Below are 26,425 nucleotides of genomic sequence, written 5' to 3' on the forward strand. Positions count from 1 at the left end.
ATGAGCGATCGATAATGCACGCCCCTGTGCGCGTGCGTCAACTGTAAGAGCGTAGTCCGTGTATAAAATTGGAAAAAAGAAAAAGGGGGCATGCGTGTGCGTAACGGCTGTGTGCGCGTAACGGCTATGTGCGCGTAACGGCTATGTGCGCGCGTAAATTCACCAGAGATTAAAAAATAAAAACGTGTCAGACAGATAGCGCGTGCGTGAGTGAAACTGCTGCGTGTGTGCGCGCGCGCGTTAATCCCCTTCACTGTGGTCAGGTGATCAGGCGGCGCCGAGCAGCTGTACAGCCTCGGTATCGCTCACCATCAGACAACGGGAGTCACCGGCGCTCACCACACTCTCAGCCTCTCGCCCGACGCACACGGTAAAAACCCGCCCGGTGAAACGCGGTCCTACGGAGCGACATGGGGGACCGAGTAGCTCTGCTGCTGCTGGCTGTGGCGGCTTCGGCTTTGGCTGTCGAGGTAGGAAAAATCGGGTTTTCTTTTTTTTTTTTTTTTTTTTTTTTTTGGGCGAGAATGTGTAGTATTTTCCACCATATTGTTGCTGTCGGCTCAGTCAAGCTCGCTGCTGTGAGATGGAAACGAGACCGGAACCGGGGATGTCGTCCAGATTGGTTCCGTGGGTGATATGTAATGAATTGTGAGGTAATAATGAGCAGACGACTTAAAGGAATCTAAGTGAGTAACTCCGTCTTATTTACCCACTTTATAAATAAGAGTAATGTTAAATGCAAAGCGGTGCGCCTTTAATTAGAGTCGTTTTATTTTGAAGGTGTCAACCGGAAGCTCTGTTTAAAAGCCACCGAGCTTGACTGTGACTGAACGCTTAGTTATTTGTAAACCAAACAGCCTGTTCAGGACAATGTCGCGTAAACGGGATGATACTTTATTTAGTATTTCCCGTCGTTTGATAATATATCGTGTCGCTCGGAAGAAAGTTCAACATAAAGACCAACGGGATATTTAAATAGCCTCGTGTCGTTGCTCCGTGGTGCGTTTTCTCTAAAAGCCTTTGGTCACCGATTTATTGTGGCTGTGACAAAGACGGGAATGTCGTTTGATTTAAAACTGCTCCCACTCTTTCTTTTGTTGTTGTTGTTGTTGTTGTTTTTGTGTTAAACAGAGAAGCTTCTTGTTTTTTCTGTGATTTTTTTTTTTTTTTTTTTAAATGTCACAAATAAGTTAGTACGTGCCAACAAATCCTGTGTTAAACCGTGCCAACAAATCCTGTGTTAAACCGTGCCAACAGTACTGCGCAATGCTCCCGGACGCTGATGTTGAGTGATTCAGTCTTCAAACTAATTCCAGGGATGGAAATGAAAAGCGTATTGTCTCGTTTTTTCACGTCCCCAGGGCTAATTTGAAGGGAGTGGGCGTGTTTTGGGAATAAGTCAATAAGACACCTTGTTCTGTCGTTAGAAACACTCGGGCGGCTGATATTTATTGAAGCAAAAATAGAGATATTATTATAACAAGCTGGTGAAGCTGACAGTTTATTGGAATAAAAGCATTATTAACGCCCTCCACATATTTCAGGCAGACGGTGGAGGATAGAGAAGTAAGATGGCGGCGGTGCACTGCAGCATTTATCGAGGTGTCGGGAAACCAACAGGAGCTTTTCACTACCATCGTTACCTCTCAGGCTTTCCACTCATCTATCCTCGACTTCCATGTGATAACAGTCACAGCAGGAAATATGTTTACTGTGGAGCCGAGTTCACATAATCACTGCTCATGCATTTTTTTTTTTTTATTTACTTATTTTTTTTTGTTCAAGCCTCCTTGCCAAGAATATGGCTTTGTGAATGTACACTGCAAAAAGAAATCCATTTACTTCATCTTGTTTGAATGAAAGCTGGAAAAAAACAAAAAACCCACCTCAGTTATTTACTTGTTTTCAGTGCATAGCCTTTTACACTTCTCAAAGTGACATGTCATCTTTCTCATTCGTGTCCTTGTCACGATATTATGCAGCAGAAGCACTTTTCTTTTATCAAAAGCTGCTCAATTCTGTAAAATCCCCAGTTTGTTTCCCTAATTTGCAAATGCTCACCTGTTTTAAAGAGTGATTTTAATACTGAAGGTTATTTCACTTGTTGGCTTTGATTGTAAAATGAGGTTTTTATGGTGATTGTTTCGGTTTCTAGTCGTTGTTATAACTTGCTTATCTCAGTTTTCGACTATCATCTTTTGGGAGGTTGTATCACGAGACGGGGCGGGATGAGCTTAGATGATTCGCACGCTATCTTCTTTAGATATCTCACATATTCTGACATAATGTCCACATCCTATGAGTGATTTGTAGGCCTCGTGAAAGAAACACACAAATATCGGATGTCCAATTGTGGTTGATGAGCAGCTCTATCTTGTTTGTACATGACAAATCAATCAATAGTGCATATTGGTTGTTATACGTGACTCGGGCGTCTGGTTTTTACTGCTGCTTTCTTTTCTTCAGCACAACGAGGAGAAATGTGGCAGCTGATCTTCTTTGTTTCCCGCACGTAGTCTGTAATCAGCGGACACGGGATGAATAGTTTGTTCTGTCCGTAAAGCGAAGCTTCGGCTTTGTTCATAATCCACGGCTGAGGTCACTCACTGAAGTCCTGGGTATTTACATGACCAACATCAAAGAGCACGAGTGATGAAATGCAATCGAACGAGCTGTTTAAATTCTCAGCAATAATTTAGCCGAGATTAAATCAGACTCGAAAATGAGATGTTGCGAGTTTTTGATCTTGTTAGGGCTTGTTTATTGCCTTCATTACGGCTCCATATAAACACACACTTCTGAACACACAGCCCGAGGAAGCAGCTTTTCCTGACGGGCCCGCCCTGAACACGCAGGCCGCGGTGTGGAGCGTGGGAGTTGGATGCCAGCCTTTGTGTATTTGTAAATCCTTGGGAAATGGCTGTTGGATGGGTGCAGGCAGTCTGTTTGTGTGCATACTGCAGTCTTTCAGCCCGAGGCGGACCAGCCCTCTCCCCTTATTAGTGAGCCTTAATGCCATTATGCCTGTTGGCACTGCCAGGGTTTTCTCTCTCTCTCTCTGGCACCTTCTCGGCTGCTCACACTGCAGTTTCACTTCTTTTGAAGGAGAAATCCACTTGACACTAATTTATCTCCTCTCGCTTTTCATTTTCATATTTTATTGTCCTGACTCTCACCTGTATCGCCTGCGCTTCCCATCTCGGTTTGTAATTTATATATCGCACGAGGCCCTTTTGACAACCTTCACGGCACGAGGTCAGAAAAGCACGAACGATAGCGGCGTGACTTTTTGTGTGGAAATATATTTGCTTGTCGGACCGACCGGGTTACGGAGAAGTCGTCGCTCCGATTAAAAACCTGATGTTTGCTGTGTTTGTGAGTGTTTTCAAATGGCAGCGTGGCCACACTGCACGTGTCTCGGATGGCACTTCTGAGTCTTTGAATCAAAAAATAATCTGACAATAATCAGCACCGGGATTAAGAAAGCTATGCTCACATATATGTAACGTTTGTAGTGTTTGTGGGGTTTAGATCTCCATTGTTCTTTCCGGTCTCGGTCGTGTCGTCACACTGCGCCTGTTTCCTCAAGTCGGTAAACATTTGATTTTGTCATGCAGGACAGAAGTGCTCTTCATAAAGTCTCCACGCCTTCTTTTTCTCGCTCCCATTTCCTCTTTTAATCCTTCAAGTCCAGGCAGCTCTGCTCCGGCCGCGACAACTCATAACTCGTCACCCTTCGTCCACAGCGCTGCGGCGCTTTGTGCAGTCAGAGTTGGCCATGAAATTTCCTTGTGCAAACAGCACATTGTCCATCTTGATTGTGTCAACAACAACAATGACACTGCAGTGCACCCAATTAATGCTCCCCCCCCTGGACCCCCTCACCCCCACCCCCCCCTCTCCTCTCCGTCTGTCTGTCTGTCCTGGAGAAAAGAATTCCTGACCTTTTGATACTGTTGTTTTTGTTGTCATGGCGAACAGGGACGGTGCTGATGTGTTTGCTGTCTTTGAAAGCCGTCTGTCCATAACTTCTCCCCTCGTCCATCTAATGAAAGCACAGTAACTCATTAGTTCCCCAGTGCTGATCATATAAAAGGTGTCATCTGTACCTTCCTCTTCCTCTGTGTCATTCCTCTCCTTTTGGTCTCTTGTCATTCTCATTGTCATGAGTCACGCTGTTTGTTTTTTTGTTTTTGTTCCTACTGAAAGGTGGCATCGCTCCTCTTTTTTCAAAGCGCGGTAGGAATCTGGTAGTGCTGATTTCACTGGTTGGAGGCCAGCGGACACCTCAAAGGCCTGCTTTGTGCAGAACAACCTGGCCTCTGAATGAGAAACTGTGGATAAACAGGAGAAGGCCTGATTAGATCTGTCCAATATCTGATAACGTAAAAAGAAACTGGGCTTCCTGCCTTGTTGATTTGAAGGGAAGATTCTGGTTTACAGAGACGGTCCGGATAAAGTCGGCAAAGAAACAAGGAGAGTCTTAAATGTTTGCCATTGAGCCGTGCTTGCAGGTGCAGGTTCTTGACCCAAACCTGATCCTGAAACTGCCTTGAACTATTACTACTTGGGAAGTTTTTTTCAGGCAGCTTTAGGATTAAAATCGTGGTTCACCGACTCCCCCGAAGGGCTGAGTATGCCGGTCAGATATTGTTAAATTGTAAGGTATGTATTTTTATGGTTTTCTGTCGAGCTGAGCTGAAGTCTGCTGCGCTGTTTTCACTGCCAGGACATGTGAATTTCATAGCTTATGTACAAAATATGAGGAAACATTAATATGGTGTTGCAAGTCAGTTTTGAGACATGCCTCCTCTTCATCCTGCTCACCGCTCCCTCTTTATGACTGGCTAATAATTAGCTCCAATAGGTCAAATGTGTACTTCATTGCCTGGCAATCCGCAGGGAGCGTTCTCCCTCCCACTCCTCGTATTAGAGCGACTCTGCCACCGTTCATCACCATTTTACTGTTATTTCCATCTGTAAATATCAGCAGTGCACCACGGAGACACTCTTCATTTCGCTGCTGCTGACTAAGCAGCTGTTGGTACCGAATCTGAATAATAAGCTGAGAAACAGGCCGCCCTGACCTGTGCAGTTACTCAGCAGCACCACAGAGTACATCCAGTTCATCAGCGGGGAGATACGAACACACACAAACAGAGTCGCCCTCTGAAAGCATGTTCCTGCCATTGCGTCGATGCTGCAGAGACTTTATAGTCGCAGCTCCACCTTAAGAGACACGACTCACCCGCAGGGCTGCGGTGTGTCGTGTGTGACCGACCTTCCGCTGAGAGACGACCGCCGGTGTTATGATCTGACCGAGGCCGGCGCGATCGAGTTTTAATCATGAATTCAGTCACACGGATGCAACATCATCAACGCTGATGGAAAGTGTGAATGTGTAGTTTTGAGCTACGAGCTCATCATCGCACATGATGACTCGGACCTGACAGGGTTGTTTAAGACTTCACTCAACAGGCTGTTTGCGCGCTCTGTGGGAAACCACACGGGAGCCGGCCGACGAACCGAAGAAACACCAGGTCACCTCTAAACTCTATTATACAAAAGGAGACTGACAGAGGTCCCGCCTGCGCTCCGTGCCAAGAAGTTTTGACGTTTATTTTGGCTCCAGCGCATTAAGGGTGACACGAACGGGCTCCACAAACATGTTCGGTACTTAAGTCCTGAAAAGCATGCAGCAAATTGGGTTAGAGAATGGATCTCCATGAGTGTAACTCCCCTAAGTCCTAAAATAACTAGCTGAATATATATAGCCAAAATAACAAAAAGATGATTTTGTCTGGACTGGATTTACAAGTTAAAAGTCCTCTGGCATCTATTCCACCTTTAGTCACAATAACAAAAGTATGGAAATAAAATATAGATGCGCTTCACTGCCATGGATTAGACATTATCATATTCAAATTTCGACTCAGGTTAAAGTTCTTGCATAAATTCAAAGCTAGAATTTGCAGGGCACAGTTCAAAAACAGCATGTGCTTCTAATGCTAATAGATTTCTCTGGCCACCGCCAACTCAAGACATGTGCCAGATGCTGTTGATGTCCCGAGTCAAAAGGTCAGAAAAGCTTTGAAAAGTGCAGAGATTCAAATAAAAAGTAAACAGCCAAGACAAGTGGTCGTATCAGAAGTGTTTCCCCGTGATATTTCTGGATAAAACATTTGCTCGGTTTTGTGGTCTCTCACCAGAAAATGTGCACGCATTTGCTTTATTTCATCTCAGCGGTTTAATATGATACAAACCTGAGCACAGTCATTGTTATTATTATAAGCATAGAATTATTTCCAGGATGCATCGAGCAGCTGAACTCTCCGTGCTCTTTTTTTTTTTCCACTCGACTAGTTTCCATCATTCTCCTATTTTCATCTTTTCAGCACTTATTTTTTTCTTTCATTAAATGGATGTGTACTGAGAAATTGCTCCGCCTCAATGTGTCTTTGATTCCTGCGGAGGCTGCTGACTCATTATTTTTAAGATGGAGAAAGTTTCTCCTTAACGATGAAGTTCTTTTTTTTTTTTTTGTTCTCCGTCAACATGCATAAAAAGCCACGAGGGTCCTTGTTTTTGAAGGTTATATTCCTTCACTTGCAGAAATGAGCTCATCCTCTCCCGTCTCCGTGCCCCTCTCGTCGTCTTGGGTGTTCGGGGTTGCCATGGCAGTAGAGCCGGCCCCAGGTGCCAGGTACTTGGACTATAATTAGGCCACTCTGTTACCCCTGCCGCTCCGCTCGCCCATTTCTCCCTTTCTCTCTCCCTCTCTCTCTTTTTTATTTATTTTTTCCCCTGGAAGAATTTGTCACTCTCGCTCTTGCGCGCCGTACGTTACTGATGTGCCGCATGCCGTCGGCTTGAGATTCACAGATCAGAGGGTTTGTGAAACTTGTACCTCTTCAAGTCAGACGACACATCATCAGTTGCAGATGACAAGTGCCCTCGCAGTCCAACTGCGAAATTGGAACACTTGTTTCAAATGCCAAGCCGCGTGTGTGTGTGTGTGTGTGTGTGGGGGGGGGGGGGGAGGGGGGGGGGTGGAGGTCTACGTCAGAAAGCGGACGGGTATTCTCGGCCCGCTACTTCTGGATCCGTTTCCTGTTTGGTCTCAATGATGGAGATGGACTTCCTGTGTTTGTGATGCAGAGCGAAGCCACGGTGTGTGTGTGTGTGTGTGTGTGTGTGTGTGTGTGTGTGTGTGTGTGTGTGTGTGTGTGTGTGTGTGTGTGTGTGCGCGTGTGCGTGTGCTTGTTGATGTGGGTGGGGATAGGGAGCCATTGTGAAGAAAGCCCGTTCAATTTGAAGTGACAATGACAAATTTAAGTCCCTTAAATATCCATGAGATTTGCGAAGCAGAAATTTCACATTGCTAAGCTGATAATAATCATTGTGATATAAATTCAGAGTCATCGTTTTTTGCATTTAGTCGTTTAACTTTATGAAATAATGAAATGAAAGTTTGATTAGGAAAATGGGGATGCTGAGGTTTCATGTGGACGTAGCGGTGCGTTGGTGATCGTGACCGCGCTCCCAGTTTACCTCCCAGTCCTCTGTGGAGGCGGTGCTCGTAACCACTGATGAGGATTCCCGATTCGCTCCGACTGACACTGAAGCGTTGCCTAAACTCACAAGGAGCCATAAATCATGTTGACGAGCTGTAAACGTGGTTACGAGGCTTTAGCTTTGCACAAACCTAATTTCAGCATTTTTTTGAATGAAGTCTGGCCTTGGTTTGTTAAGGAGAGGAGATTTCTGCATTTCAATTCTAAAACCGACGCTCATGTATGCGTCAGGAAGAAATATGCCAAAGTATATTGTGCTTCTGCAGTGCGAGCGACTGACGCAGATGACAAATAAATGAAAAACATGTTTTGATCATTTCCGATCAGACAAAGTCGATGCAGTTATAATTGGAAGAGCGGACGGTCGTGTTCCTGCAGATACGCAATCTTAAGTTTGTGTCGGCACGTGTGCGTCTGATGACTTCGTCACCGACGACGGCTCCGACATGCAGAGTGTCGTGGGGGATTTGTGTTTGTGACACGGGCCGCAGCATGACGCAAAATATGCGAGTTTTTTTTCCCCGAGAGGATGTGTTTTTGAGATTTGATAATATTTCCGATCTGAGTAGCCACAGGAGACTCATTAATTTATCTGATCCGAGCTCCATCTGTGTCTGTTGTATGTACGCCGGTGAGGTCAGGGCCGGTTTATCAGCCCGACGCTGAAAGAACTGGTGATTAAACTGGCTTTACTTTCAGTTTAGACGCACACACAGGTTACAGACACACACCCCAACACACACACACAGCAGTCCGCCTCCTCTCCAAAGCAAATGAACCCGATGATGAAATTCCTGCTCCCAGGTGACTTGGATAATGGTGTTGCCTCAGGTTGCCACGGTGATGACAGAGGGAGGTTATAACAGGCTGGTCCCCAAAGGGGTTGAGAGCAGTCTCCGTATCCATGGTGGTTCCAGCCAGGGGAAGCGGCGAGTCCCTCCGTCACGTCGAGACAAATTAAGTGGGCAGAAGTCAGAAGTGTTTTTCTTACACACTTCTAATCAGATTTTAAACAGATTTGTCTGAGATGCTAATTCCTGAGGAGCCCCCCGAGACAAAGCTTAATCGCATTGAATATGAATGAAGATATAATTCTTCAAACAAACTTATATTCTCCTCTCAGACTCAATGCAAACTTTTAAAGACGAGGATTAGTAAAAAAAAAAAAAAAAAAAGACACCGACCAAAATCACCAACACAGACAAGCATGTGTGGGCGGTTTGCCTCGAGTCTTGATTTGAGGAAACATTTCGTGGTGTCAGTTTGACCTTTTAACGCTCCAATAAGTGAGATCGATATTTAGCAGATCAGACTGACTTAAGATCTATTGATCTGAGAAACGCCTGAATGAACACGACGCCGTCTGTGTTTCTTCAGGTGCTCGGTTTCATTATAACCTCATTCACCTCCGTTTGCCCCAGAAGAAACCGAGGATGAGCCCGGCGATCGATCCCACCGACCCACTCCCTGCTTGTTGGTTTTTATCATTTCATTCCTTCTGTTGCATATTCAGGTCACAGCTTCTGTTTTCCGTCTTTATAAGACGATCGGCCTGTTTGTACATCCGGTCTGTCATTGAACTTTTGGCTGACTTCAAGGAGGGAGGGGTGTGAAAGGAGGGGAAGTGGTCCGGGCCGCCCTGTAATCAGTCAAACACTCTATCCACTAGATCTGCTTCCCAAACATCAGGCGGAGATAGCATTGCACACACACACACACACACACACACACACACACACACACACACACACACACACACACACACACACACACTTTAAGTCCAGTCAGAGATGATCTGAGGGTTTTAAGTAACAGCAGGGTCCGCTTGCCAAGGTGATTACAGAGTGTGTGTGTGTGTGTGTGTGTGTGTGTGTGTGTGTGTGTGTGTGTGTGTGTGTGTGTCTGGGAGGACGTCACATTGCAGCAAGAGCACTGAGCATTTCTGTTACCTCGCCAGTCTTATTTAATTCGGCAGTCACATATCCTCCCAAGCTAAGTAAACAAATTCCCACAGCGATGCATCTTGTAAACAAGCCACAGGCAGCCGGGCTTCTGCTCCAATTGATTGATTAATGACTTGGAGGAAAGCAATATAAATTTATAACATGTTATGACGCTCATAAATGCTGAAAGCCCACTAAGGATAACACAATGAAGTCCTTATTTGCCTTGTGTTAAGCTGCCTTTTCTTTCTACACAATAACTGTGTATCTTTTGACATTATCTCGTGTGTGTGTGTGTGTGTGTGTGTGTGTGTGTGTGTGTGTGTGTGTGTGTGTGTGTGTGTGTGTGTGTGTGTGTGGGGCACAGTATGTCCCCAGCCTGGACAATAAAGCCTCGTCTTGTTAGCTTCTGGCTTGGACATATCCAAAGATGCCTGTAAAACATGTGTGGCAGAGAGAAAGTGTGTGTGTGTGTGTGTGTGTGTGTGTGTGTGTGTGTGTGTGTGTGTGTGTGTGTGGAGCTTCAGCGACACATCGCGCTCTCCAGGGAGTCTCCCCCTGGGATGAGGGCTGATCTAAGACACCCTCCCTCTTATCCCCCACCACCTTCACCCAACTCCCCGTGGCAGGCCTGGGCCACACAGATAAGACTGTACAATTAATAGCACTGCAGGACCAGCGCCCAAAGGGACACTTCAAAGATTGTGTGTGTGTGTGTGTGTGTGTGTGTGTGTGTGCGCATCTGGTGCACTGGAATACATTAAACTGCTTCTCAGCCTCTATGTGAGTGAGAAAGATACATGGCGTGTGTGTGTGTGTGTGTGTGTGTGTAGAATTTTTTTTTTGATTTATTTCCATTTTATATCCCTGTGATGTAATATTTCTTCTCCTGACACGTCCTCTGTTTACATGTAACGGGTAATAAACCCGTCGCCGCTTTTTAGAGCCACTGATCACGTCGGCGAGTGCAGCAGTCGTGAAGCGGGTTCGCTCGCAAACGGCGGCACATTTACGTAGGTCTTTTTAGACAATGACTCTGAGATGAGGGTGGTTAGGCAATTTACATAAAGTGGAAGAGGAGTTATGTCCCACAGTCAGTAGGAGACAGGAGCTTCGGAGAGGATAACGCTGTTTTCTGATGTTTGCTGATCAGACAATTTTGGCATTTTATCTAAACCGGGATTGAAATTGATGATTGTTTTTAGTGATTTATGCCAAATATTTGTCGTCTTACTTTTGTGTTCATAGTGAATTTATCTTTTTGTGTATAAAATACCAGAAAAAAATAATCACAGACATCAAAGATGGAACTTAAATATCTGGTATTTAGTTTAAAAATGACAAACCATTAATCTGACATGATGTTTTTCAATGTGAATTTTCTGTAATTAATCAACTAATTGTATCCTGTGTATCATTTAGATTTAAATGACTTGATCTGGAGGTCAAACAACCAAACACGGTTATAATAATAAGCCAGAATGATCCTTTAAGGCAGAACATAATGACAGTAGAGACGCATGATGATGAAGCAAAGATCATGTTGCACACGTGTGTCTGTACGTGATTCGGGTCATGTGGAAATTCATCTGACGAGAAGTGCGATCTGAATCTCGGCGGAGCGACGTCATGCGTGTGGACGGCTCATGTGAAGTGCTGCTCGTCATAAACCTTCCTCGGGGTATCGAAACCACTCAATCGAATTGGCAAATAATCTCACTTTAATCGCTCCGCTACCATAAACTTGTATGTTATTGCATTACATTGTTAGATTGTTGGTTGGTCTGTTGGTGCTTTTTAATGTTCTTTTTATGCGCCTCCCTCAGGGTGAAATTAATTCTGTTTCATCTTCAAATTGTTCCACTGAATGCTTTTTGTGGTGTACGAACCAACATGGCACACCAGGCTTTATCAACTTGGACATGGGCTGCGACACGCAACTTAATTCTGTGCTCCAATATGGGTCAGCGGGCCCCGGGGCTAAGGCCTGTGTTTTCTGTCCGTGACTGATTTGATTTTGGCCACAGTCGCTTCTTTTATTTATTTATTTTTTTGTCCCTTGTTCTTTTTTTTTTGCAAACAGCAGCACATAAATGTAGTCCTGAATATTACCGCGCTACAATCCTCTTTATTGTGGAATTATTAGGACTTTTCCAGCTTCCTGAACCGGAGCTCTCAAGTCATTTTTATCCAGCTGTTGAGTTCATCTGATGAGATGACGTGATAAATAGAAGGAACAGGAAGCTGGAAAGGCTTTTTGATGGTTCATTGCTTGAGTTGCGTCACCTCGGTGTGTGACTGGAGGAGGGAGGGGGGTGTGTGCTTGCTTTAATTGAACCCAGCTCATTCGCTGTCGTTACAGTGACGGCTATCATGCCAGATTGAAACCAAAGGGGGATATTTCTCCTGACCAGGCTGCCGTCCTAATCCTCCCCCCAGATTACCGCTCCCTCCCCTCCCCGCAGGATGACCGGCTGGCAGACTGGCAGGACGGCGAACCAGAGCCGAGATGGCGATAAAGACAGAGCGAGCGAAGGCGAGGAGGGGAAGCCCGGTGTCTCCTGTGATATACATCACTCTGCTGACGTTGCGTTGCGCCGTTTGTCAGTCGTTGAGTCCGTCTGGTGCTTCCTCCCAGGAGGAAACAATAAAACAGACATTTCACTTCGGTATTCATAATCTTTTCTCTCAAAAAAAGCAGAATGTCTGCAAGTTATTATTTCTCCAGTTTTCTGAAGGATAAGAAAGTGAAATGCTGCGTTTACTTTTGTACACAGTATCATCTGTAGTGTGGCTGTTTTCCTGGAGAATATTGACGAAGCCAGCATTGAACTTTTAAAGACGGCCAGTATCTCCCATCTCTCCTCTATTAAGCCTTCTCTGATATCCGTGAGCTTCCCTCTCCTGCCTCCTGCCCTCCATCCTTTCAGCGCTACAAAGCGCTTGACCTTCTGCTGGAGCCCGAAGGCTTATTGTCCAATTCATCTGTCCTCCAATCTCTCCCTGTCTCCCGCCATCATGGTTATTGTTCGTCCCCCTCACCTTTCTCCTCTCGCTCCTGCCTTGCACCATCATCCTGGGACTGATTTATAAGGCTTGGCCAACTCTCCTCCTCTTCCTCCTCCTCTTCCTCCTCCTCCTCCTCCTCCTCCTCCTCCATCATCAGAAGACCGAGCAGTGGAGAGATAGCAGCGAGAGGCCGAGACAGCGATTGGCAGGGTTGTGATTTTCCATCCAAAAGAGGACGACACTAAAAAGAATTTGAATGTCAGCAAGCCGTCAGCCCTGATTTGCCTACCTGGGCCCCGAAGCAGAGAGGAAGTTGGTTTATCGCTTTCAGTAAGCGACAGCGTGAGGCCACAGGGTGGACGGATAAGGTCAAAATGAAACCGGGCACTCAGGAACGGAGTTAATTAAAAGATAGCACATATGCACAACTTTTTTCGAGATTGTTTGAACATTTCGCGCTGCCAGTTGGCCTTGGGTTTTTCCTCTTAATGAGCAGGAAGGGATGTGATCCATGCCTGTCAGCGCCGCTCACGCACACATGGCAGTGTGGGAATCGAGCGACGGACCCCTAAATAACCCCGCGTGGTGCAGATGGCTCCGTGTCAGGACGACCGGTGGGGGGGGGGTGAACTTTGAAGGTGCATATTTGACCCACGGAAGTATAACCTGATCTCTCTGTGTGTGTGTGTGTGTGTGTGTGTGTGTGTGTGTGTGTGTGTGTGTGTGTGTGTGTGTGTGTGTGTGTGTGTGTGTGTGCGCGCGCAAACTGTTTAAGAGGCCCTAAGTGTTCATTGTTAAATGATTAAAGATTAAGGATCATAAATTCTTATTTATTCCATCTTTTTTTCACAATAAAAAAAACATTTAAAAAAAGGCATCTGGTTCCAGTTGAACGTGTTTCTGCTCCACAGCCTCTTAACGCTCTTTACAAAAGCTTCACAAATGGCCTTTTTTCTGCCGTGCAGCGGCACTAAACTGCGTCACGTTGTACATGTGTTGGTTTCATTGCGTTCACCTCGTGTTCACCTGCCGAGCTCTCTGTTCTGCTTTGCTCGGCCTTTCTGTGTGCAGTCAGGTGAACGTAGAAAGGGCTCCAGAGAGCGCTGTCATCTACTCCCCCTGCCAAGTGTGCAAATACAAAATGTATAAAAGGAAGATAATGGAAGCTGATAAAGTTCACCGTCGCACCGATACACGCCTGCTGAATCGATTCAAAGCTGGTGTTTTTGTAGCTTCAAATTGAATCCAAATTGACGGCCCCCACCAGCTATTTTCATATTGGAAGAGGACTTTATGCTCCTGGCTGCTTGCAGAGAATCAAGTCTGGAGGAAAAAAATATGCTATCCATCTCACAAAACAACATTTGTTTGCCTGCCAGGGCCTTCGAAACCATTAACAAGATTAGGGAGCACACAATGGCCACAGTCCCTCCCTCCCTCTCCTCCCTCCCTCCCTCCCTCTCCTCCCTCCCTCTGTCTCCTTCTCTTTTCCTCCCCTATTCCCTCCCATTTTGTTCTTGCTCATTTGCCAGTACAATGCAGACATTCAGTGGTTTGTCTGCACCTCCTCTCTCCGAGGGGAGCGTGAGCACAAAACCTCCTTATGAAGGACACACACACACACACACACACACACACACACACACACACACACACACACGGGCAGAGGCACAAATCGACACACAGGAGCGTAAATTAAAACAAATATTAATGCATTCATGCCAAAGGCACACACACACACACACACACACACACACAACACACTCCCTTTGCCTCCAAGCCAACCTGCGCTCGTTCTCAGTATGTGCTGCACTTACAGAGAGAAACGAGGCAAAAACAAATCAACAGAGGGTTATATAAACACTATACTATCCCGGAAAACGACATAAAACAAGGCGAAGAGCCTCCGTGGCAGCGGAGATGTACACACTGTAAAGGGTGAAGCGCGGGGCAGTGGAGTGGGTGTGTGTGCATGAACATCAGAGGCAGGAGAGGGTGTATTTGATTGCTCCAGGCCTGTTGTCAGAGGTAATTTATTCTTGTAAAACTATTGATTTTTGATGTCCATCTCTTTTCTGTTGTTTTTTTTTTTTTTAACTTAACTTATTGTGCGCTGCTTTTTTTTCCCAGCAAGATCTTTTTACTTTGACTTTTTTTGAAGGCGTCATGATGTGATGACCGTCGCTCCATGAAATTGCAAAAAAAGGAAAATTTGTGCCAATCCTCCCTTTGCAGACACTTGGCTCATCTTCTCTCCCCTCGTTTCTCTCTCTCTCATCTTAAACTGGCTCGCCTCATCTTACTCTTCATCTAACATCTAATCACCCCCCCCCCTCCAAACCCTCTGTCTAAGTAATAAAATTTAATTGCATCCGTCTTGGATTTTTCAGCGCAAGTGCTCAAGGAGTTTAACACAAGTGGTAAATCTCTCTCCTGTTCTCTCTCATCCCTCCCTCCCCCCACCCCATCGGACCCCCCCTCCACCTTTAGGTGCCTACAGATGTTTCTATGGGTCTGTTGGCGGAGCCCCAGGTGGCCATGTTTTGCGATAAACTCAACATGCACATCAACGTGCAGAGCGGCAAGTGGGAGCCGGACCCCTCGGGCACCAAGAGCTGCATCGGTACCAAGGAGGGCATCCTGCAGTACTGCCAGGAGGTAAAGTGTGTGTGTGTGTGTGTGTGTGTGTGTGTGTGTGTGTGTGTGTGTGTGTGTGTGTGTGTGTGTCACTTTTTGTTTTTTCTGTAAAACAGTTTGCTTCCCCTGCAGAAATAATTTAATGTTACATAACATGATTGTATTAACTTGCGCTTTAAAGCAGATATGACTCTTGGTTGTATGTACTGTGTTACAGAAAGGTGGAGTATTCAGATACTGACTGTTAGGATAGTGTTAAAAAAAATTATATTCTCATAGCAAAGCCAAACGATGTTGTTGTCGACCCCCACCCCCCCCCAACCCCCCTCACCCCCCGACCAGTTTTCCTAAACCATAATTCATCCAGGCTTTCAAAATCATTTAGCCACGTATGCTATGATATCGGGAATCCTCAAACTGTAATTACCCAGTGTGTACTTAATTTTAAGTGAGCGATAAATCTGGAAGATACATCTTTATCGTCGTGGCATTTTAGTTGGATTTTTGGGTCGGGTAATTAATATTTTAGCCATTAATCTGACACTCTGACACCAAATTACAATGATTGAGGAGTTACTGTTTTGTTTTTGTATGTTTGGGCAAGAGAGAGAATAATTTCAGTTCTAGGAGGAAAAAAAGCCAGAAAAAGTCTCCAGCAGTAGATTTTTGTTTATTCTTATTGCCTTACAATGTGAACCAGCTATAGTTCTGGGTGTGGAGAGGCGAAGGTGTTTGTTTGTTTTTTGGTGGGAGAATAAATGAGACCAGAAAAGTCATGAATGGGCTACACAGTCTGCAAGCAGATTTGTATTTAGTCACCGAAATCCCCAATTTGGCAGCGTGACACGATGTCAAAAGTCCGCTCGGTAAACAAGCAGCTTAGGTCCATGTGACTGGACTTTAGAGACCACAGTTAGCTTATAATTAGGTGGCGTGAAGCTAACCGAACCGAAAGCCGAGTGCAACACAGTGAACTTTTCTGTTGTTGATGTTCAGCCTGAAAGTGCCCTTCTGCAAGACACGTGGCTGTTTCAATCCCTAAACGGACTCTCAAGCCACAAAGCCACATGATTTCATTTGGGAATCCAGTACGTAAATACACTATTATTAAAGAGATTTGTCTGATAAGAGGATCTGATTTCTTTGAAAGACCTGAACAGAAGGACTCAAAGGAAGATAAATTAATCTTTCCCGTGTTTCTGCAGATAACAGATCTAATAATAACAAACAAATGCTTATCAAATCAGTCTTCAGGCCCCATTTTAAAACAACTTTAAATATCACAAAATGAATAAAAAAGACAAGAGCAACAAAGAACCAAGAAGGTTACAGAAGGACTATTTTTTTATTCTGCACCGGGAGAGAGGAGGTGTCAGGAAAAAGATCGAGGGGAGAGGGGTGACATGTCGACGAGCAATATTGTGCAGAGGCAGATGTCATGCATGGCTGAGAGGAATATGGAGGTAAACACAGCAGAAACAGCATCGAGGAGCACTGCGGTAAAGATGTAATAGCTTGAGAGGGGGGGGGGGGATGCAGAATATTTTCACGCAGAGACAGTTGGTCATGTTTGAAATAGATTAAGAGACCTGACGGCTGTAACTATGTGGCTAAGAGGGTTAGACCAGAGGTGACCTCGGCGTTAACTCCAGCCACAAATCTGACAAACTGGTGATTAACTGGCCCTGAATCAGTCCAGAGTTCGGCCCTGTCAGAAGCACAGACGATACATCAGCAGCTGGTACGAGGAACAAAAGAAACTGGAACTGAAGTGGGATGAAGCTCGAAGCTCTGAAATGAAAAGAAGACTTCACTGCGTTGTGGCTCTCACCGTAACATATAACACCGTGTCTCCAGGTGTACCCAGAGCTCCAGATTACCAACGTGGTGGAGGCCAACCAGCCAGTCAGCATTCAGAACTGGTGCAAGAAGGGGCGCAAGCAGTGTCGCAGTCACATGCACATCGTGGTTCCCTACCGCTGCCTGGGTGAGTCCCTTACGTTTCCCCTCGCTGCGGTCCGAGCGCGAGCCCAAAAACATTTCTAGAAAGAGGTAGAAACGGAGGATGCGTCGCTATTGTGATGTGGTTACTGAAAGAGTTACCATAGCAACCGGGACTGTGCGACTCATATACATATGAGACGTGGGTTCAAACGTGCCTCCGGTCAGTCTGAAGTTGTGTCTGAAACGTTGGATGTTGTTCTCGTGCTGCAGTGGGAGAATTTGTGAGCGACGCCCTGCTCGTTCCCGACAAGTGCAAGTTCCTGCACCAGGAGCGCATGGACCAGTGTGAGAGCCACCTGCACTGGCACACCGTGGCCAAGGAGGTGAGCACACTCCCTCAACACACTCTCACAACTCGCGCGAGCATCTCCCGATTGACTTTTTTTTGGTAATGTTTTGGCGCGTGCAGTCCTGCGGAGACCGCACCATGAACCTCCACGACTACGGGATGCTGTTGCCGTGCGGCATCGACCGTTTCCGAGGAGTGGAGTTCGTGTGCTGCCCCGCCGAGGCGGAGCGGGACGCCGACAGCGCGGAGCAGGACGCCGACGACTCTGACGTGTGGTGGGGCGGCGCGGAGACCGACTACTCCGACAACAGGTACGGAGAGATGAAGCCGAGGTCGCAGCGGAGCGACACATCAGCTCACATCATCGCAGATACGGACACCTTCATTTTTAATATCGCCACGAGGACAAAGTTTCTCTCCTTGAAAGCAAACTGCCTAATTCGAAATCTTTGTCCTTCCTGCCTCCCCTTCATCCTCCGTGTCCTTTGTCATCCTCCCTTTCCTTCCTTCCTTTCCTCCCTCCCTCCCTCCTTTTTTCCAACCTTATCTCTCAGTATGGTGCGGGAGCCCGAGCCAGCGGAGCAGCAAGAGGAAACCAAGCCATCTGTGGTAGAGGAGGACGAGGAGGAGGAGGAGGAAGAGGAGGAGGAGGTGGCAGAGGAAGACGAGGAGGAGGAGGAAGAGGAGGAAGAGGACGTGCTGGACAATGACCAGGACGGTGACGGAGAGGAGGACGAAGAGGCGGCGGAGGAAGAGGAAGATGAGGAGGAGGAGGAGGAGGGAGATGACGACATAGTCGACACGCTCGACGACGACGACGCAGACGAGCCCACCACCAACATCGCCATGACGACAACCACCACCACCACCACCGAGTCTGTGGAGGAAGTTGTCAGAGGTGAGGAGCATACATAGTTGTATTTTCTGTTTTAATAATCAGAATATCTGGAGGTCCGGATAAATCAAAGCTTTTTAACACCTTAAAAAAAACACCCAACCTTTTGATTAATGAGGAAGATTTTCTGTAAAATAACATGCAAAACGTGTTTTGGCCTCCAGTCTTTATGCTTTGCTAAACACAATTGAACATCATGTTCCTCACCGATTAATTTCCCGCTGTCATTTTTGTTATTGGTCTCATTCATCATGTCACAGCTTTCATTAGACACGTTCCATTAGAGTCCGAATTGGTTGTTTCAGTGCTGTTTCTTCATTTTTAAATTGGTCTTCAATTCACATCCAAGCAGCGTTATTAATGCTTCAACCTGGCGGTTTTATTTTTGTTACATGTCTAAGAGGTATATTTCATAGCTGAGCACGCCGGACCTCTCGGCCGAGATATGGATAAAAAGATGAAGGTGCATATATGTGTGTCCTCCAAGATGTGTGCTGGGCCAACGCAGAGATCGGTCCGTGCCGGGCCATGCTGCCCCGCTGGTTCTTTGACCGCCTGGAGGGCCGCTGCACTCAGTTTATCTACGGCGGCTGCGGAGGCAACAGGAATAACTTTGAGTCAGAGGAGTACTGCCTGTCTGTCTGCAGCAGCGTCAGTAAGTCCTGCCGACAGCGGCTAACTTCAACCGGCAGCTCGCCGCTCCGACTGCCGGTTGTCTTCACCTCCGGTTTGTCTCTAACCTCTCGCTTTGACTCGCCGTCTCTCCGAGCTGTCCAATATTAACAGCTGCTCCGAAGTTTCCGGCTTGGTGTGCTTCTCTTTTTTGGTGTTCTCTGCCTGTCATCTCCATTTCCTGGCTAACATTCACTTCCCCCTCACTGTGTGTGTGTGTGTGTGTGTGTGTGTGTGTGTGTGTGTGTGTGTGTGTGTGTGTGTGTGTGTGTGTGTGTCATGCAAATGGAAAAAACCCCATCATCCTTTATAGAGCAACTCTCACATCCAGGTGAGTCAGTCAGTTAGAGACTGAGTCCTACTAGTGTGTGTGTGTGTGTGTGTGTGTGTGTGTGTGTGTGTGTGTGTGTGTGTGTGTGTGCAGTATTTGCATTTCCAGTATATTTAACTTGGGAGCACACTGGGCTTAGTTGTTTTGTAAATCTGTTCCGAGCTGGCGAGGTGACAAACATTGCTGTTGCTATCTTTAAACCACAAAGATAAAAAAAAAAAGAAGAAATCTGCTTCGCTGCATGAATCTTCTGAGTCGAAGAGACTCTTTGGTTTGTTCGTGATGAATTGTGTCCTACATATGAAGCTAAAGGCTTCAATAACCGCTGAGATAAAAAAATTAAAAAAAAGGCTTCAGAGGCTGAATGACAGTCTTTACATCGCCGTGGTTACGCTGTTGTAACTCCTGCGACTTCACGGCCGCCGTTGTCTGTACGTTACCTCGGCGTGAATACGAGGCAGGAATTGTGTTCCCACTCTCTGCCGCACGTTATCCTGTACGTCCCCGACGCGTCGAGGGAATAACTTTGAGTTAATTCATTCACTTCTCTGAAAATCAGATGTCAAGTTACCCTGCTGAAATTTCAAAAACGTGAAATGTTCCTGAGGTGGCGAGGAGGAAAAACTCATCAATACAACATTACACGCTCTCAGAGCAAACCTGCCTCCCAGATCACACCGAGATGATTGATTATCGGTGGAATCACGGAAAATGAGGAGGGTTTTTACACCTTGTTAACATGTTGAATTGTCAGAGGCTCGAAACGTGAGAAAAAAAATCTATTATTATTATTATTATTATTATTATTATTATTATTATTATTGCCACGTTGGGTTAGATGTGATGGTTCTGAAGTGACTGGATTTCAAATAGTGACTCAGCTCTGGACTGGTGAATTATGTTTCCCCTTGTGGTTTTTTTTCATTCCCAGGTGTGTGTATATATATATGTGTGTGTGTGTGTGTGTGTGTGTGTGTGTGTGTGTGTGTGTGTGTGTGTGGCAATGCACACGAAGTGGGTTGTGTGCAGCAGAAGGCGGTTTAAGTGTTGTGCTTCTGACATTGATTTCAATGCGTAAGGTTCAGTGACCTTGCTTGATACGTGCTTGTGTGTGTGTGTGTGTGTGTGTGTGTGTGTGTGTGTGTGTCTCAGTCACGAAATGCATAAACTGCCCTGCAGCAAGATGGAGTCATGCTATCTCCATCTCCATATATTTTGATCTAATTTTATCTGCTGTGTGTGTGTGTGTGTGTGTGTGTGTGTGTGTGTGTGTGTGTGTGTGTGTGTGTGTTTGGTATGGGAGAGAGAAAGTGCTTGCTGCAGTATCCCCCGACCTCCCTCACTGACACACACACTCTCTACTTCCATGTGTGATCAATTAACAATCATTCAGTCTGAGTGCAGCTGACATGAAAAGTAATAACTATGTAATAAAGTCACATTTGTGACTCTCCCCTTTAGGTCTTATATTGCTTCTAGTACATTGATCCAGTTAATGGGGGCTCTTGCCAGTCTGAAAGCGTGTACTTGGGAAAGATTGTGGTGCACGTATCGCATATTTTGCTCAACAAAAACCAAGGGTGTTCCCCGAACCACTCCTTTTTAATTTTCCCTGCAGAATTATCACTCAATAGTTGAGGCTATAATGTGAAAATAATTATGAGTCGTCATTTTCAACAGGGTTGCATAACTGTCATTTACGTCTTTCTGTCAAAATCAAAGCACAGCACCCACAGATCGTGTACAGGTAGCATAAAAAACAAAGAATAAAAGATGCAGTGAACAAGAGTGAAAGGGTCAGTTCACCCAAACGATCCCAAAAAATGACCCAAATAAGTTTAGTCGTGCGGTGCAACATTGATAAACAACACTTAAAAAATGAATCAGCAATATCTTACTAAAGGTGCCTTTTTGTAATTTGGATGAAGTGATCTTTTAAAAACAGGAAGGTGAAGAGCAGAGGTCAACAAAACTCTGGGCTCAGGTCAGTGAATAACATCTCTGTTGTTTTTGTGTCTGGCGCAGTCATGCGATCTCATCAGACGTAACCGATTTCACATGATGCTCGACCTTCACGCGGACACACACACGCACACACACACACACACACACACACACACACACACACACACACACAGCACCAACCACTTTTTATTACAAAAGATAATCAACTTTCCACTGATTAAATCCAGGTTTCACGCAATAACTGATCCAATTTATTTCTCACTGGTAAGTCAACCACAATTTAGAGTGCGCTTCTGAGCCCACAGGATAAATTCCAGCGTGTGTGGTTTGGCAGGAGAGCTCTGAATGAAGTTATATAAATGGGAGCGGGTTTTGTCTGTCGTTACAAAGCACGTCGGGTCATCTGAGGCGTTCACGTGTTTTGCTTTTGGAGGGTGCAGGCTTCCAGGTACTACAGTGTCTTGTTTCCCTTTTCTCTTGAACTCACACTAACCCAATTAACCCCGTTTCGGACTGCGTGTTTTGCATCTGCGCGTGTACACAGTCCACTGATAGTCTTTCCCTCTCTATCTTCTTCCCTGTTTCGATGCAGTACCCACAGCCACGCCCAGCTCCCCCGACGCCGTGGACCACTACCTGGAGACGCCCGCTGACGAGAACGAACACGCCCACTTCCAGAAAGCCAAAGAGAGTCTGGAGGCCAAGCACCGTGAGAGGATGTCTCAGGTACCGACCAAGGAGGAAGAAAGGGAATAAATGTGGACTGATTGGAAGTTTTAATTGGTTTTTTTATGTTATTGTATTAAATTGACTTAAAGCTGATCAGCAGTACCACACACACCTGAGTGAGTCATGGTGGGAAGCAGGGAGAGGACAAAGATATTTTCTATGAATAGAAAATAGGAGGGAGAAGAGGTGTGGCAAGTAAAACGAATAGGTGCGTTTGTTAATCCCTCCCGGGTGAGCCGACTGAGCCATTTCAACTTTAATTGTGTTCTTAAATCAAGCGGCTCGCTGCCCGGCGGAGAGCCAGATGGTCCGCAGCGACGTCAGAGGGACTCTTTTCTTCTTTTGCTCCAAGAGTTTGCGCGCCGCTCGAGTTAGTTGCGCTTGTTTTGAATGAGCAGCCTGCGGGCGCAGTCTGATTTAACACGGTCGGCTTCACCCTTACAGATACTGTTAGGTCATCGCACTGGTAAAAAAAAAAAGAGTCACAGAGGGTGAAAGTGAGGGAGGATGTTAGAAAATAAATTAAGAGGGAACAGAAACGGCAGAAAGTCCCTCACTCACACTCTGACATTCAACCTTGATTTATTTTTCATAGCTGTGTAAAATGTAGGCAGCTGTGAAAAGCGATGCGATATCTCACTCAAGTGTGAAGGCAGCTGTGTGTGTGGGAACAGGATGTAAAGTTAAAGTTGATTGACGGGTCGAATTAATTTCCCTCCTCTGCTTGTCTGCAGGTGATGAGGGAGTGGGAGGAGGCCGAGAGGGAAGCCAAGAATCTTCCACGTGCCGACAAGAAGGCTGTCATCCAGGTGAGACGAGCACATCCCGGACACGCGAGAGGCCGCTCCAATGTTTTTGTCTGTTTCTATAAATATTTGTAACGCCGTGTGTCGACGCAGCGTTTCCAGGAGAAGGTGGAGGCCCTGGAGCAGGAGGCGGCCAGCGAGCGCCAGCAGCTGGTGGAGACCCACATGGCCCGGGTGGAGGCTCTGCTCAACGACCGCCGCCGCCTGGCTTTGGAGAGCTACCTGACCGCTCTGCAGCAGGACCCGCCCAGGGTACGCCGCTCCGCAGCTCTTCAGCACCATTTCTCTTTCCGTCTCCTTTTGAAGTGACATATTTTCACGAGTCCCTTTTCCACACGAATAATTCTCCCTTCACGTATTCTGTTTGGTTCGACCTCGGCCGCCGCGCTTTGCTAATGGGCAACTGCATGTAACAAAGCCTTTTATACACAGTGTGTGCTTTGAATGCGTCGGATCGTAAAGGACAAAATCAAACCGAAACTAGTTAAAGGCAGAAATTGTGAAATTAAACTCTCGCGCACGTACAAGTCGATTCATTGTGATACCGATAACGCCATCGTGATGTTAGATACAAAGGATAAGTCGCCGTCGTTTCTTTTTTATATATATATAGCTGCAGGAATTTGGAGTAAATGGAAAGAACTGACTGATTTCAGGATTTGGCTTTTAACAAATTGCAAGAGCAAAATGTTCTAATCTGGGCTTTATTGAAATTTGTGATTCCATGCTGCTGCTTCCTCTGCTCTTAACCATCTGTGTCCTGCAGCCCCGTCACGTCTTCAGCCTGTTGAAGAAGTACGTGCGTGCCGAGCAGAAGGACAGGCAACACACCCTCAAACACTTTGAGCACGTCCGCATGGTGGATCCCAAGAAGGCCGCACAGATCAGACCTCAGGTAGCGTCACGAGTCCATTCTTTGATTCTGGCTTTCGTCCCTCCCTCAAATTAGAAGACAAGGAAAGCTAATGCTGTTTTTGTCGGTTCGCGACAGGTGCTGACTCACCTGCGTGTCATCGAGGAGCGTATGAACCAGTCTCTGGGACTTCTCTACAAAGTGCCCGGTGTGGCCGACGATATCCAGGACCAAGTCGGTGAGTTTGTCATTTTGAAATATCAACATTTACACACACACATTACAATTATCTGGAATAATTAGAGTACGAAAATAGAGTCCAGTTCACCGTAGACAGCTTTGCAATATTCAGGCAAACATGATGTAACCTGAGAAGTGAAGCTGAGAAATATGGGAAGGAGGTTTTAGCCGCAGACAAAGTGAATATAAAGCGGTCAGAGTAACATAAACCGCCTCGTGTAACTATGAATTTTTGATGTCTATCATGCTCACTGTGCAACTGAAGACACACCGTCCTGATTGTGTTACATGCATGAGAGACTGAATGCTCTAAATTCTGGCCCCCGACAAAATGCAGTTGTGTTGTTTTTTTGCTGATAAGGGCATCGGAGCCATTTGGCCTAATTCTTCTGTTACGAGTCAAATGAAACTGTTTAGTGGGAAGATAAATCCTCTCCCTCCCTTCCTCCCTCCCTCCCTCCCTTCCTCCTTACCTCCCTCCCTTCCTCCCGGCATTTGCTACGTTTCTGTGGGGTTTTTGGGTTTATTGGAGTTGCGTGCGTCACGCAGCCATCTGTGTCTCCGAGACCATCACAGTCTGTACTGCACGGCAAAACACACACATGCAGGAACAAACAGAAGGAGCAGCACCATTCAGTGTGTTTGCAGGGCATCAGGTCGATTAAAAAATGGAGCTAAACAAGAGAAGAGGCGGTCTGTTCCTGCTGATACAGAAACATTTGTGCAAATCAGCACTTACGCGTTCTCTTTTTGAATTTAAATGAATAAATAATTATTGTGTCATCTGTAGTATTTACTACAGACTGAGTATTTTGTTGTTAAGGGAGGCTGCAGCTCAGACAGTAGAGTGGGTTGAACACTAATCAGAAGGTTGGTGGTTCAATCTCCAGCTCCTCCTGCCCAAGTTGCTCCCGATGTTGTACCATCAGTGTGTGAATGTTCTCCTGATGGCAGCACCTTGCATGGTGATCTGTCTCATTAGTGTGTGAATGAGAAAACCATGTTAAAGCGCTTTGAGACCAAAAGGTGATAAAGCACTATACAAGTACAGACCATTTACCATTTGACTTATGTGAAAGTTTGATGAATGAAAAGGCGTTTCCTTTCTTTTCCCATCTCCACTTCCGTCTCTCGTCCTCTCTGACCTGGCGCCTCCTCGCCGTGTCCGTCCAGAGCTCCTGCAGAGGGAGCAGGCGGAGATGGCCCAGCAGCTGGCCAACCTGCAGACAGACGTGCGGGTGAGCTACGGAAACGACGCCCTGATGCCGGACCAGGAGCTGGGAGACGGCCAGGCCGACCTGCTGCCCCAGGAGGACACGCTGGGCCTGGGGCGCGTCGGCTACGTCCACCCCGAGAGCTTCAACCAGCCCAACACGGAGAACCAGGGTATTTACTGGAACACAACACAAGTCAAAGCTATACACTAACAATTCTTGCTTTTGCACGATTCGTGTGCTACGAAATGACTTGAAAGGGACACGTCTCTGTCTTTCACTCCAGTTGAGCTCGTGGACTCTCGCCCCAATCTTGACAGAGGCATCCCCACGAGGCCAGGTCGGTACAAGAGTTACGATACTGTGTGAAAATCAAAAACAGGAAGGTTTTAGGTTAGGGCAGCAGTCTGCGTCATTGTTTGCCCTTTAATGCGGCGGCCCTGTCGTATTTGTATATTAACGCTCGTCAGCCAGTAAATAATAATAATAATAATAATAATAATAATAATATCTGGTTCCCTGACATTCATTTTCTTGAACCCTTGAAGCATCCAGCCGATGTATCTATCATAAACTACTGTAGCTCGTGGCTGCGGTTGCTCACGACCTCCAACACTGACAACTTACATAAGGTTCCCTTTTATAAAAACCTCCTCAGGTTGTTGTGAAGGAGACGCGAGAAGAAAAGTCCCAACAGTATTTTTCCACTATCTGCCTCTCCCTGAGCCGTTATTTACACAAAGTCAGCTCCACTTGACCTCCATTAAGGCGGAGGTGTAGGAGAGTCTACGCATACCACGTACCGCCGGCACGCGTAACACTCGGCGGTCTGGCCGAGAGTCACCATCCATAACAGATTGTACTTCTCCTTCCCTCGGCAGTGACCGGGATGAAGATGGAGGCTATCCCTGAGCTGCGGATGGAGACGGAGGACAGGCAGAGCACCGAATACGAGGTTCACCACCAGAAACTGGTAAACAAGCACCGAGAGGAGCTCAGATACGCAAATTCACTGATTTGCCTAAATTATACGACACACACACACACATAAAGACGCATTCGCCCCCTCCCCACCTCTACACAGATACCCACGTCTCCACTTTGTCCTCCAGGTCAACTCCCAAGGTTGTCACCATGGAGACAGCCGCGATAAAATCCACTGCCCTCCGATCGGAGTTAAGTTTGGTGCCGTCCGTGCGGGTTTACGTGTTTCACTGCTCAGCCACAGGTTATTCTGCGTTCAGTCATTAATCTCATCCAGTAT

General features: G+C 46.3%; 1 protein-coding gene across 2 annotated transcripts in view; it reads left to right on the plus strand.

The window, feature by feature from the left end:
• The first annotated feature begins 221 nt into the window (after nt 1–221).
• Nucleotides 222–26,425, plus strand: part of appa (amyloid beta (A4) precursor protein a) — a 30,880-nt gene continuing 4,676 nt past the window's right edge. The window contains exons 1-15 of one of the 2 annotated variants that reach the window (XM_069164252.1): nt 222–470; nt 15,017–15,184; nt 17,021–17,150; nt 17,378–17,490; nt 17,577–17,767; nt 18,011–18,354; nt 18,839–19,006; nt 21,912–22,045; nt 22,783–22,857; nt 22,948–23,106; nt 23,621–23,749; nt 23,846–23,945; nt 25,121–25,333; nt 25,448–25,501; nt 26,043–26,134. In XM_069164252.1, the coding sequence (XP_069020353.1) occupies nt 411–470; nt 15,017–15,184; nt 17,021–17,150; nt 17,378–17,490; nt 17,577–17,767; nt 18,011–18,354; nt 18,839–19,006; nt 21,912–22,045; nt 22,783–22,857; nt 22,948–23,106; nt 23,621–23,749; nt 23,846–23,945; nt 25,121–25,333; nt 25,448–25,501; nt 26,043–26,134 (2,130 nt within the window). In that variant the 5' untranslated portion in view covers nt 222–410. The remainder of the gene's footprint in view (nt 471–15,016; nt 15,185–17,020; nt 17,151–17,377; nt 17,491–17,576; nt 17,768–18,010; nt 18,355–18,838; nt 19,007–21,911; nt 22,046–22,782; nt 22,858–22,947; nt 23,107–23,620; nt 23,750–23,845; nt 23,946–25,120; nt 25,334–25,447; nt 25,502–26,042; nt 26,135–26,425) is intronic. The other variant, XM_069164253.1, reaches the window with a different exon arrangement.

Source organism: Embiotoca jacksoni, unplaced genomic scaffold, assembly GCF_022577435.1.
Source record: "Embiotoca jacksoni isolate LCO1_2020_lvr unplaced genomic scaffold, fEmbJac1.0.p SCAF_30, whole genome shotgun sequence".
In the NCBI taxonomy this organism is placed as follows: Eukaryota; Metazoa; Chordata; class Actinopteri; family Embiotocidae; genus Embiotoca; species Embiotoca jacksoni.